The following is a 14,499-nucleotide window of genomic DNA, read 5'->3' on the forward strand; positions in this document are numbered from 1 at the left end:
AAGATTTGTTCTGAATGTATTATGATTGTTCTGATTCTATAAAAAAATGCATTATTACTATTTTAAATTCAATAAATTCGAAGTTAAGGAAGTTTTTTTAAGGAATAAAGAATTTTTTGTAGAAATGGAGAGAAATACGAGCGGATTTAAAATTTATGAATTTTTATCTCAAATTTGGATCTCAATTTTGGGATTTCCGAAATTCAAGGAATCTGGGAAAAAACGTCCTTTTTCTTATCCTATTTTCATCGCTTACCTTTTACTTTACTGTTTACTGATATACTTAATGGAAGAAAAAGTTTGTATGAAATATAATATTGTTATGTGAAAGACTATTGAATTACGTCTGCCAGGTCTGCGAAACTTGTATCGTTTCAAAGCGTCAAATTGAATTCGTGGCGACTTTTATACCTTCTATTCATGCCCTTAATATATCTTTTTTAAACGTGCTGTATCCGTGTAATCGAGCAATAAGGAGGAAATTACGAGAATTGTACGTCTAAGAGGACAATCGATAGATATTGACTGAAATTAAACGATAGACGATTATAAATTTCATTAGAAATAATTAACTACTCACAATTAAGGAAACTATCTTCTTAAGAGGAATTGGAGTTTGAAAACAGAAAAATAAAACGCTTATTAATTCTCCTCTTCACTGTAATAATAATAATAAACTATTAAAAGAAATTCAAGATGGATAAAATAAAAATAACAAGATATCCTTTTGTCATCAAAATTTTCTGTTAAGCTCAATTACCTGCTGTTGCATATACATCTGATAAATCTGCATTTTAATTTAATTGTTTATTATTATTTTTCTTTTTAATTCAATATAATTACATTAACTACTAAAAATTTTCTTCAATGTAATTTATTACTAAAAGAAATTCAAGATGGATAAAGTAAAAATAATAAGATATCCTTTTATCATCAAAATTTTCTATTAAGCTCAATTACCTGCTGTTGCATATACATCTAATAAATCTACATTTTAATTTAATTGTTTATTATTATTTTTCTTTTTAATTCAATGTAATTACATTCATTACTAAAAGAAATTCAAGATGGATAAAGTAAAAATAACAAGATATCCTTTATCATCAAAATTTTCTGTTAAGCTCAATTACCTGCTGTTGCATATACATCTGACAAATCTGCATTTTAATTTAATTGTTTAGTATTATTTTTCTTTTTAATTTAATGTAATTCATTACTAAAAGAAATTCAAGATGGATAAAATAAAAATAATAAGATATCCTTTTATCATCAAAATTTTCTGTTAAGCTCAATTACCTGCTGTTGCATATACATCTGACAAATCTGCATTTTAATTTAATTGTTTAGTATTATTTTTCTTTTTAATTCAATGTAATTCATTACTAAAAGAAATTCAAGATAGATAAAGTAAAAATAATAAGATATCCTTTTATCATCAAAATTTTCTGTTAAGCTCAATTACCTGCTGTTGCATATACATCTGACAAATCTGCATTTTAATTTAATTGTTTACTATTATTTTTCTTTTTAATTCAATATAATTACATTATATATAATTACATATAATTACATTAACTACTAAAAATTTAACTACCAAAATTTTGTGTTAAGCTCAATTACCTGCTGTTGCATATACATCTAACAAATCTGCATTTTAATTTAATTGTTTACTATTATTTTTCTTTTTAATTCAATGTAATTCATTACTAAAAGAAATTCAAGATGGATAAAGTAAAAATAATAAGATATCCTTTTATCATCAAAATTTTCTGTTAAGCTCAATTACCTGCTGTTGCATATAAATCTGACAAATCTACATTTTAATTTAATTGTTTACTATTATTTTTCTTTTTAATTCAATGTAATTCATTACTAAAAGAAATTCAAGATGGATAAAGTAAAAATAACAAGATATCCTTTTATCATCAAAATTTTCTGTTAAGCTCAATTACCTGCTGTTGCATATACATCTAACAAATCTGCATTTTAATTTAATTGTTTACTATTATTTTTCTTTTTAATTCAATGTAATTACATTAACTACTAAAAATTTAATTACCAAAATTTTCTGTTAAGCTCAATTACCTGCTGTTGCATATACATCTAATAAATCTGCATTTTAATTTAATTGTTTACTATTATTTTTCTTTTTAATTCAATGTAATTCATTACTAAAAGAAATTCAAGATGGATAAAGTAAAAATAATAAGATATCCTTTTATCATCAAAATTTTCTGTTAAGCTCAATTATCTGCTGTTGCATATAAATCTGACAAATCTGCATTTTAATTTAATTGTTTACTATTATTTTTCTTTTTAATTTAATTAATATTGCAAATTAACAACATTGTTAATTCATCCATATTCCAAGAATTTAATTTCCTTAATATTAACACTTGTGATTGATCACTGAATAATCTGACTTGTCAATAGCAAAATAGAGAAAGAGAGAGAGAGGAAGACATCTAATCTATCTAATCTATGTGCATCTATTGAAAAATTTCAAGCAAACATGTATGTGTAAAGAATTTAAAAAAACTTAGCAGAAGAAACTGTGTTCTCACCACGTGGTACAGATTTAAATTCCAGATATATATATATATATATATATATATATATATATATATATATATAAAACCTATCTAAACTAACCATTACTTTATCATTTTAATTATTGACTTACTATATAACATTTCATCTCTCGCGATAAAGATCGAGTTAATTTCCAATCCGGATAAATTAAATCAACTCCCTGCCTCGCATAAATTACTCGCTCTGACGATTTTCAACAGATAAACGGAATAAATTTTAATAATATTTCCTCGTTAAATGAAGAGACGAGAGAGACATAAAAAAAAAAAAAATTTCCTTCGAGAAAGTCAATCTTCCGGATCGAACATCGTTCAACAAGAAAAACTGCAAAATTAAAAATTAATTAATCTTCGAGATCTGATCGATAAATAACATTAACAAGAGAGAGAGAGAGAGAGAGAGAGAGGAACAAACCTGAGAAAGTAGTCGTTGACGAAGTCGGGATGTTCGTCGAGCCATGCCTCCATGCGGGCGTATTCCGGATCGTAGACGGCGGAAGTGGAGGAATAGTAACCACCGGTGGATTTTCCATCCTGCACCTGTTGCAACGCCCCCTGGCCGGCCATAGCGGTCTGCACCCCTTGCATCCCCTGCACACAAGGAGCTGCCGTCTCCGCCGTCATCCTCGGTTCTTCGATGCTCCGCAAGTGCAGGCCTACTTGACAGACAAAATTATTAATCATTGCGTGATCCTTTGATAAAACGTTCCGTTGAACCGAATTCATCATTGTGATCTAATGATGAAATGAAAAATTGACGAAGAAAATTGTGTCTGGAAAAAGTTTGAAAAGAAAAAAAAAATAAATAAAAAGTTAAGTTATTGATAATCGCGTAATAAATCGTGTGGCGGCTGCAATTTCAAGAACGACCTTGAAAAGTGAAACGTAAGAAAAAAAACAAAAATCGAAAGTGAACGTAAAAATTTGAAACTTGGTTCATCGAATAAACTCTCACGTGTATATACATTATGGGTTTCCCGTATAAATATATTTCGAAAACTTTTCTCTCGATACCTTATTTCATTTAGATATTGTAATTCGTATTACGTAACTGATTTAATGAACAACCGTGTTCGAGACTTTCTAAAACAACTTCCTCTCGTTGAAAACAAGAGGATTCGACACTGTAAACGTTTCACCTTTGATAACCAATAACATTATCTCGTAACATGTTCAACACGTTCATTGAAATCGCTGTTACACGTTAAGAAATCAAAAAGAGAGGTTAGTTTCACAAAACCGATTCATAAATATATATAAAACTGACGAAGAATTTTATATCTTATCTTTATCCATTTTCCAATTGATTAATTAGACAACTTTACCTGCGACACGACATATATATATATATTTATTTAATTAATTCAATCGATTCGATTATTTCAATTTTAATCATGTTTTAACGTTAGAAGTTAGTCACGGATTTGCCACGCTATGACCTCGTTAAAACCACTGTCGAACGTACAACGAAGATGGAATATAAATTGCACCATACACGAAGCAAGTAGCAATGCCGGAAATTCCGAGACGGCATGGCGTCGCGATCAAATTTATATTCGTACCACGATCGATTGACTCAACTTTTCGAAACGTTTTCTTCGTTGGCCGTTACAAAAAAAAAAGAAAGAAAGAAAGAAAAGAAAGATTACAATGCAATAAGAAATTAACAGAAAACACGTTCGATACGTTCCTTCGATTCGATTCAATCCGATCGGTTAACGCAATTTTTATCGATATATTTTTTTATCAATTTCCATACGTACGCGTTTAAAACGCGTAAAATAAGGTGGAAGGAAAACGAGACGTTTGGCTGCAACAGCCAACGATTGTTCCTCTTCGCGCTCAACCGGTATAAAGGCATCATAAATTTTACGACGTTATTTTATGCACCATAAAACAAAATCGAAGAATACACCGCAGATACAACACACCACGTATTTCACGATTTTACGTTTAGAAAAATTTCGCGAAAATCTTACTCGTACCGACAACGAAAATATTTCTTCTACCAACAACAATTTGAATAAAATTCAATAGAATGAATATATCACGAATATTTTTCCACTATTTGATTTTATTATTTTCGACGACGATATTTAAAAAAATTTAAAAATTTATACATATATGTTAAAATGGATTATTAAATTAAATTAATATTAATTAAGTTCAAGAAAGGGGATATTCTTTTTATCAATTTGAATAATTCAAATTGAATGATACGGAACGATAGTTTCCCACATTTATTACTTTGGACAAATTTAAAATGATAAATTGGCGAAAAGGTTTCTTCATTAATTCGAGATGAAAACGTAATGTTCAATTTATCTTGACAAAGACTAATAGAGAACGTGGCGCATTTTTTATGCGTCTTTTACCGTGAAACAAGAAACGCAAAATGACGATCTCCTTGGCTGCTATAAATTTTTAGGTTATGAAGGAAAAAGATCCATCCGTTGACAGAATGAGTAATGATGTTGCGCGAAGAAGTTAAGCTTTCACAAGTTTTTCAACACGTTAGAACAAGGAGGAAGAAAGATTTTGTAAATAAATCGTCGTGCCGTTGTTACACACTATCGATCGACGAATTGGAAAAATTGACAGGCGAGAGAATAGAAGTTGGATTATAAGTCGGTCAATACGATCCCGCCAGTTATCGACGTTCGTTAGTTCAATACGTGAATTCGTTTCGGGATGAATAATTTCATAGATCCTCTATCAGAAGCTCGTTGGAGAGAAAAAGAAAAAAAAAAAAAAGAAAAAGAAAATTGATGAATAATTGTTTCGCGCACGATTTAATATTCGTGTCGTGTGCGCGATAACACGTGACCGATACCTACTACGTTCGTCAAAAGAATGTTTAAAAAAAAAAAAAGCGCTTTACTACGCGCGACACTTTTACGACCCATAAGAAGACTTGAGATTTTTTTATAAGTAATAATATTCCCGACTTGTATTCCCAACTTACTAAACGCGCGAAAATACAATTTACAAAAAGGAAATTATGATTTTTCATCTCGCACCGTGCAATAATTAACTCGGATACGTATTATACGTATTTACAGTGAGTTAAGAGATATTAAATTGGATCGTAAATTCCTTGAAAAATTTTCTTTTTACGATGCTGCGGGGATAAACGATAAACAACATTGAACGTAAAAAAAAATCTTTAAATCTATTAAATATTTATGGATAATAACGCGACTAATCCATAAGATCATTAATCTTTCAAAATTACATTTTATTACACGAGTTCGAAAAATCGAATTTCGAAATAAAATAAATTTCCAAATTTAAATATAAAAAAGAAACGCATCGATTTTTTTTTTTTTTTTTGCACATCGTCTCACTGATAACGCGAGATATATCCTTGATCCTTGATCGGGCAAGATACACCATTTTCTTAACGCTACCTCGGATCATCGTAACTCTTCATTTTCACGAAAGACCAGGTCCCGGCCAGGCTTGATGAAAACGTTTCACGCAATATAACTCGGAGGGAAGGGGTTGGGCTGAGCAAACCGTTCCGATCTTTATTCCTCCCCGAGGATATATTAAACTGCAAACATTCGCTGAAAGTGGAAAATCATCTTGATTTCGCGCCGGTTTGGAATTAACACTGTGTCAGAAAGGACACCTGTGTGATCTGATCAACGTATCAGAAATATATATATATTTTTATATATTATATATTTATATATATATTTTTATATATATATATTTTTATATATATATATTTTTATATATATATTTTTTTAGTAATAATAGTTTTTTAATTTATATTTTAGTACACGAAAAAAAAAAGAAACGAAATTTTTTTATATATACAAATTGATAAAATTAATATTCGAATTAATATTCGATTATATACGAATACGTCGTATATTAATAAGTCTAGAAACATGGTTAAAATTAAATGATAATGCCTATTGTCCTCCCTGCTGGAATTCTATTGTCGATCCTTATATACGATTGCAATCAGTGGCAGGAAATCGGATATATACGGATTAAGCGTTATTCTTTTAATTATTATATTTTGCATCCGACAGTCTATTCAAAACGATCGCTTTTTTTTATTCAACGCACGCGTTACGTTGCAAAATGAATACTTTGTCCTAAATGGAATCGCAAAAAAAAAAGAAAGAAAGAAAAAAAAAAACAATAACCGCACGTGTGTAACACTTCTTTGCATATCATAATTATTCCATCCGTTAATTCATCTTCCGTGTCATTTCATTTCGTCTGCTTATCAATAATTAATGAATTATCTGGTTAAATACAAATAAATACTAAAAAAAAATATATATATATATATACACATGTAAACATATTGTTGATGTTTCAATCAGGTGGGGAAACGAAAGAAAGAAAAATTGAAATTTTCGCTTCCGAATATCCGAGGATCGAGAGAAGCGAGAAACCTAACCTCTAAAAAAACGGTGGTGGCGTTGCAAAAATGTTCTCAGGCGACTCGAGGGGTTTAGTTTCCTCCCGTGGGCCGATACAAAGGGCCACACTACACTAGGAAAGGTTTATTATCGTGTCACGTCACCCTCCCCCCCTCCCCTCCTCACCTTTTTGCAATCGAGATATCCAAAGCCGTTGCGAAGGATTATGAGACGCGCGTTTACTCATCCGTGCCGAGTTTCTCGAGCGTTCAACGTTGAATTAGCATGGGACTTTTTGCAGTGGGAACAAACCAGCAACGTAGGAATTTTACCGGTGGCCGTGTTTTTCCACGGGTCCCCGTCGTGGCTTCTCGTCCACCGGTGTACCGATTCGCGTCGGGGTTATTCCATCCTTTTGTATTTTAAACCACAATACCAACCGACGAGAAAATACTAGGGGGATAAAGGAAAAGTTTGACGAATGGGTTTTGAAAAACAATTAATTTATTATTGTCTTTTATCGATCGTCTTTCTTCAAATCTTGGTAAATAAATTTTCGAAATTTTTGAGAAGGGGATTTTCGATCGATTTTGAAAATATAATTGTAATTGGTTTTTTTTTGGAATTTAATTGATCGTTATTCAATCGCTTCATTCGTCAAAAATTAGGATTAGATCGGTTTAATAGATGTATAGTGTTCTAATCGAGTAGATCATTGGACAAATTAAATTAATATATTTAATTAATGTAAATTACCGCGAAACATATGCTGGATAAATTGGTTGCACGATTCAAAGTTGTTTTCCGTTCGATACATTTCGCGAATCAAAATAAACATCGATTACTCTATCGAATTATCATGCCATAACTAGTGACCGTCTCTGGTAATAGTTTTGGAAATGATCCAAAATAGCATGTAACAGAACAGATGGATAATCAAATTTCGTGTCATAACTCTCTAATTTAATGATTTGTATCTATCTTTTTTACATTTATCAAATCGATACTTTTTCTCTTCAAAGTTCGAAAAATTCTAGAAATCGAAATTTATATATAAAGAAATATTTCGAAAATTTAAAAATCTCACCTTTATATATTTTAAAACAATAATAATCATTAATAAACTCCCAACTTGTCAACTTTGTATATATATATATCCTTTTTTATATTCCCTTTGTATATAACTTTGTGTATAAACGATTGATTAAATAAAGAAGAAAATATAAAACTATATCTTCCATTGGCCTATATTTCACCAATCACGGTGCGAGCGAACGATTTGCACACATCGCACATTGAAGCACGGGTATGCATTAAACGGTATAACCCATATAACTGATCGCTAACCATCGTTAATGATGGGGACGCGTGTTAGTTACAATTAATGGTACACGTCGTTTCCCAGGCCCCGCAGGTATGGATATTTTGCAGCCGGTCTTCGCCCGTATTCAACGATCCGTTGATCGTATATCGTTCTACCTCGTCGATCTTAATAAAAATAAATGGGGCGATCGTAATTTCGATAATAGCTGATAATTGGAATAAGCAGTATAGGCGCGCGATATAACAACAATGCTCTTATACAATGTGCGAAATATATACATCTGATTGTGATCGAATATTGTTTATTATTTTCCTTTAAGGAGAATCAGAATACTTGCTTCGCGTTTAATTTATACAGCGGAGAGAATATAAATAGAGAAAGTCATAACATTAATTTATATTTGTAAAATTGTTTGTATTTTGATATATAAACGTGATAAATGTTAATATATTCGTCGAATAGAATTTTTCATCAAGAATTTTTTACGTATATCAACAATAAAGTTAATTTTCATCGCTATTTCGTTTAATCTAACCTAAATTTTAAACATCGATATTTTTGTATTCCAATTTTGCATTTATTTGATTAAAATCGATCTAATACTAAAGATGTTTCATAAATATATTAACGTGCATCGTATACTTTATATATCAAAAAATAAAAACAATCTCAATATTTGATAAAAATTAATCAATTAAATTCAAATATACTTATAATCATTTCGAAGTAGTTGCCAAAAATACTTACATAAGATGTATCACCTAAGTAAAATCGCATTACTTTCGAACGAAGAAAAAGGAATTTCACGAATTTCCAATAAGATCGGTTGTATCGCTCGTTTGATCGTGTGGAATCCAAGCGTTTACCCGTTACCGCTAATGGTGACAGTACCAGTCGCATTATGGTGCTGCCGGTGTTGAGTGGCGAGAAACAGTAAAGTAGCGAACACGAGCATGCGACCAAGCGGCCTTCATTCGCTGCGACTCGGCGCTGTGGCGCCAAGCTGACCTATCTGTTCTACCAGCCACGGTTGCTCGCTTTGAGTGCTTGACTTCCTCGAGAAACACCAGCTTGACTGCACAACGTTTATCTTCTTCGTCGCTTGCTAACGTGAAATAATAGAACGTAAACGATTTTCTAATTTTCTAATTTATCGGTAAACTTTCGTCTGGATGTTTGGATCGTAACATCGTTTTGAGGTTAGGAAGCGATGCATCTTCGATCTATTCTTTCGAAATATATATATCGTGAGATTTTGAAGAATCGAGTGGCGCGAAAATTTTAAAAGGAATTACGATTATATCGGATTGATGTGTAAAATTAAGCGAAAAAGGAACGAATTGAAAATCGAATGTATTTTCTAAAGTGTTTTATTATTCGAGTATTTCGAGACTAATGTTCTTTTTTTAATAAAATCTCATTGAAGAAGATATTGATTAGATCTTTTGTAAAATAAATTTTTTACGAAAAAAAACGAATAATTAAAATCAATAAACAAAATATTTTAAACAATTATAGATTAATTTAATTAAAATCTCAAAGACACTGACAACTTGACACTAATTCTACTAATCTAATTTTATCAATCAAACTAGGATTTAGAAGCTCAGCTACTAATCGATCAAAAGTAATCTTTATTTAAGGATTTATTTAATTAAACTTATAAAACTGAATGTATTCACGCGGTAAGTACTTTTATTGCATCATATTTTTTCAAAAGCTTCAACATTGTCATCTAAATCAAATTCATCGATTTTTCCCATTCTTAGCATACTGAGGAAAACTTTTATCCTTAGGATGATAAAGTTCATTTTCATGGTTTTACAACTCGTTAAATGACTTGCAATTTCGATCTCGAAGAGGATCTTGAAGCACAAAGTTCAGTAGTAACTTGGTAACTTGGTATAGCAAATGCAATCGTAACATAAAGATAAGCGAAAATTGACTCACTATCACTATCACACGGTTTAAGTCACGTTTGATAAAGAATTTTTAACGAACGAACCAGCATTTTCCATAAAATTATTTGATTCATTTTCTCTGTATATGCAACTCTAAAAAAAAAACCGATTACATTCGTTTCATACAATGGATCATATCCAATGGCTATGATAACGATGAAATAAAAGATATCGATCGAAGATCAGGAACCCATGTATCGATTCGAGTGTTCTTTATCTGATTATTTAATCGAGCCGTACAATTTTTCCGTAATCGTTCAATTTCATAACATTGCATAGCGCGATGTAATTGCTTCCAAAAAAAAAAAAAAAAAAAAGATTGAATTAAATTTGAAATTGCGATAAGTATCATCTTTTTTCTGTTTACCGTATATCATTTCTGATTTTTTTTCTCTTTTTCAGATAATTCATCTTTATCGCCACTACTTTTCATTTCCGCGTTATAATCCATTCGATATTTTATTATATATCGCATCAACATCTTTTATAAATTCATATATAATATACTCATTCTATTGATCAAGAAATAAAATACGTATTTTCAACTATTTAATTAATTTAAAAATTAATTCTCAAATCCTCTCCATCATTCATGAAAGAAAACGAAAAACGATCAACGATATTGCTATTGTTCATTGCTGGAAAAAAATGTCGAAGGATTGATCAGTATTCAGAGAGGAATGTATTTTCTACATTTTCACAAGCATTTTTGTTTCTAACACGTTATGTTTGTCAACACGGACGCGCACAAATTCGACTCGATAGAGGACAACCGAAGGTCTAATGAAACGACGAGTTCTAACCTCTCGCATGACTTCATAATTGAAAATAATTATATCACTTATACAATAGAATCCTATCTCTATTCACTTATTTTGAATTATTCAAGAAGACAAATCTCTTACAGTGATATGAAACTTTAACGCGTTGTCTCTAAAAAAAAATGTTAAAAAAGAATTAAAGGATAGGCGATCCTAGCGAAGAAGATTCCACGAAACATTTCTTTTCAACGGTGAACAGTGCTTTCTATGTGTTTCAATAAAAATCCCTCTACACGCGATAAAACGAAACGATTCGAAAGAAAGAGAGAGAGAAAGAAAGAAAGAGAGAGAAAGAAAAAGCGAACACATTCACTCGAATGAGCAAACGGTTTCTTCGATCGATGTTCGAAGGGGGAAGCGATCCGCACGATGCATGATTTCTCTGACAATGACAATGCGCGTGGTTCGGTTGGTAGCGATGGTTGGATATCGAAGAACAGTAAAGCCAGGCAACAAGAGCATGCAACCGACCGGCCTTCACTCGGCTTGCCTCTCGGCCTGGTGGCGCCAAGCTGACCTATCTGTTTCCACCAACACACCATACAGCTCGCCTTTTGCACATCGGCCTGTCTTGCTCGACTGGGCTGGTGTGCGCTGCTCGCAGGAAAGTGCAGACGTGCTCGCGCAACCATGTTTTTCTCTATATAGCGTTTACACGTCGTGCAAGTAACGTCCGCTCCTCTCTCTCACTCTCTCTCTCTCTCTCTCTCTCTCTCTCTCTCTCTCTCTCTCTCTCTCTCTCTCTCTCTCTCTCTCTCTCTCTCTCTCTCTCTCTCTCTCTCTCTCTCACGTGTGCGTGCGCCTCGAACGAATCGAGGCACGATGTGCCGCGTGATCGTAAGCAATCGCCTCGGTCTACGTATCTCGCGAACTTCTTTTTTTCTCTCGATCCAAGCAAGGTCCATCAATTACCTTCTATATACACACTGTTTCGTTCATACCGGGGATTATTTTCGCGCGAGATTCCACGGAATCCCCCCATCGTCACATTTCAATCTGTGTTCTCACTCATCTTTTTTTTTTCTCCTCCTAATGAATGATAAATATTTGAATAGCTTGATGATGCGGTCGTTATCGCGCGGTCATTTTTTTTTTTTTTTTACAAAGTCGGTGAAATATCCGGAAACTTGATTATCTTTGACAGGATATAACAGTGATTGCAGAGTTAGGAAGACGGGAGAAGTATCAAACTTTACAAATATCGAGCTATATATAATTGTTTCGATAAACACGACGCTATTGTTTGTAATAAAAAAAGAAAAATAATATTTCGATTTGTGGAAGTGTATATAAACATCGAGGATTTTCATAGACAAGGATGAATATTTTTTATAATATTATATTATCGATAAACGATAAAATGTTATTACCGGATACATTCTGCGACAAGAAGTCATTATATCTAAGCATAGTTCAAATTATGTTTCATTTGTTTCAAAATAAAACAAGTTTATTCGTGGTCCTATAATAATAATAAAAAAAAAGCTTGAAAGTGGATATACGAAAATATCGTATCGATGATTTGACATAAATTTTATATAGGTTAAAAATGGGAAAGAAAAAAAAGGCGGGAAAAACAAACGATGTTTACATATTGGAATTTCATAGTGTCCGGAAACGGAATCATCGCTACTACAATTCCAACCGTCGATCTTGTGTCACGACAAGGTCGAAGAGATCCGAAAAAGGACAGAAAAGCGGAACGGAACAGATGAAGAAGGATTTATCGCATCTCGTTCCTCAATCTCTCTTCATGTCCATCGGGGGTCTCCCACTTTACCTTTGAGTTTATACGAACAGGCCACCGAAACCTGCTTTTCGACCGGTCGCCCTCATCTCCCCTCCCCTCTTTTCGAATCCCGGTAGCACCGGTCCTCTTCTTCTCCCGCAAAGACCACGGTACTTCGTCGTTGTGTCAAGTTCAATGCCACCGTTTTTCGTATCTTGCTCTCCTTTTGTTTCTTTCTTTGATTCGTTATCTCTTTCCCCCACCCCAATACTCTCGTCTCAATTTCATCTTGCTGCGTTTCCTTCGTATATATTTTTCTACTTCGTCTTCCGTCTAATTCTACAATTTTTGCGTATCCTTTTTATTTTACCGGAATGATAATGTATGCAACATGCAATTTTGTGAAATTACCGTTATTATAGCTGTTCCACTGCTTTTACCGCAACTTTTCGTATGTTGTTGTTTTACAAAGTTCAAATATTATATAGGTTAATCCTTAAAAATTATCGTTAAAAATTTACACGAAGTGAAATTTCACACATGATAATATGTAACTTTTAGAAATCGAACGTCTAGAAATCTATATAAAAAAATGTAGAACAACTAAGATCCTTCGATCAATCAAATTTCATCTTCTTTTTTTTTTACAATCAAACACAAATTGATGATACACTGAAAACACACTGAGAATTTTCTAACCTCTAACGCTCGTTTTGACAGTTTCTCTATTTTCTTCAACAGCGCCACCTCTTTTCACCATCTTCCTACCTACGTGCCTTCTCCTCTTGGAATTTCCGTTTTTGCCAGTTCTACGCACACCTTCTCGTTCGACAAACTGCTTACATCTTTTTCTCAGTGTCCGGTTCTTTCTCTCCTTCCGGCTGGCTACCGTGCGTCAAAGCCTCTTTCGTACGTCATTGATAGCCAGCTGGGCAGCTGGCGGGCTACCGGCTACCATAATCGCTCCTCTGTCTGCGATTCGTTGCTCGCGTCGTGTGTACGTTTACAGCAGCGCCAAACGAATGCGGCGGGGTGTGAAGGAAATCGAAACGACGATTCGAGAAGATCGCGTTCGCGTGGCGAGTCTCGCATTTTTGATCGAGATAATGCACCACGACATGGCCAAGTGATTTCAATGTTTATACATTGCGTTTGGAAATTTCTGCAATTCATATTTTTTTTTTCCATTCTATTGTTGAGTCTACGATCATTTTTGTCAATCTTAGGATAGAAATGAATGTTTCGATTGATCTTTGAACATATGTTTAAAAATCGATAAGAAAGCAACCATTTTCACGTCGTAAAAAACTTTGTATTTATATTGATGCAACATTATAATTATCATTTGTTATCACTTTCAGATGTTGCAACGATATTTTATATTTTCGATATCTTGTTATATTGGTAGTTTTTCTTAACGTGTAATTTTTTTTAGAGCATCGCAGTCGATGAATTCAGTTTATAGGTTAAGTAAAAATAAAAGAAGATTGAAAATTTTTCATGGACTTTTCACTATTCTCGTATTTTGCTTTGTGTTAAAAATTTTAAATGCAGATATATACAACTAATAAAAGGAAAATATTACGAAGTAAACATTAAAGTATATGAGATAATCAATCCGGAAATGATAATAATTTTTCAGATATACGATATCGACCGATTGCAATATTGCATCAACGATACGACTT

At 32.5% G+C, this 14,499-nt stretch overlaps 1 protein-coding gene across 11 annotated transcripts in view; it reads right to left on the minus strand.

Moving 5' to 3' along the window:
* LOC100577138 (dual 3',5'-cyclic-AMP and -GMP phosphodiesterase 11) overlaps positions 1 to 14,499 on the minus strand; it is a 63,612-nt gene that overhangs the window by 8,440 nt on the left and 40,673 nt on the right. For 6 of the 11 annotated variants that reach the window (XM_006566173.3, XM_016914476.2, XM_016914473.2 and 3 more), the window contains one exon: positions 3,007 to 3,247. In XM_006566173.3, coding sequence (XP_006566236.2) covers positions 3,007 to 3,215 — 209 coding nt within the window. In that variant the 5' untranslated portion in view covers positions 3,216 to 3,247. Of the gene's footprint in view, positions 1 to 3,006; positions 3,251 to 13,510; positions 13,740 to 14,499 lie in introns of those variants that run through there. The other 5 variants (XR_003305511.1, XM_006566174.3, XM_026443432.1 and 2 more) reach the window with 2 other exon arrangements.

Source organism: Apis mellifera, linkage group LG10, assembly GCF_003254395.2.
Source record: "Apis mellifera strain DH4 linkage group LG10, Amel_HAv3.1, whole genome shotgun sequence".
Lineage (NCBI taxonomy): Eukaryota > Metazoa > Arthropoda > Insecta > Hymenoptera > Apidae > Apis > Apis mellifera.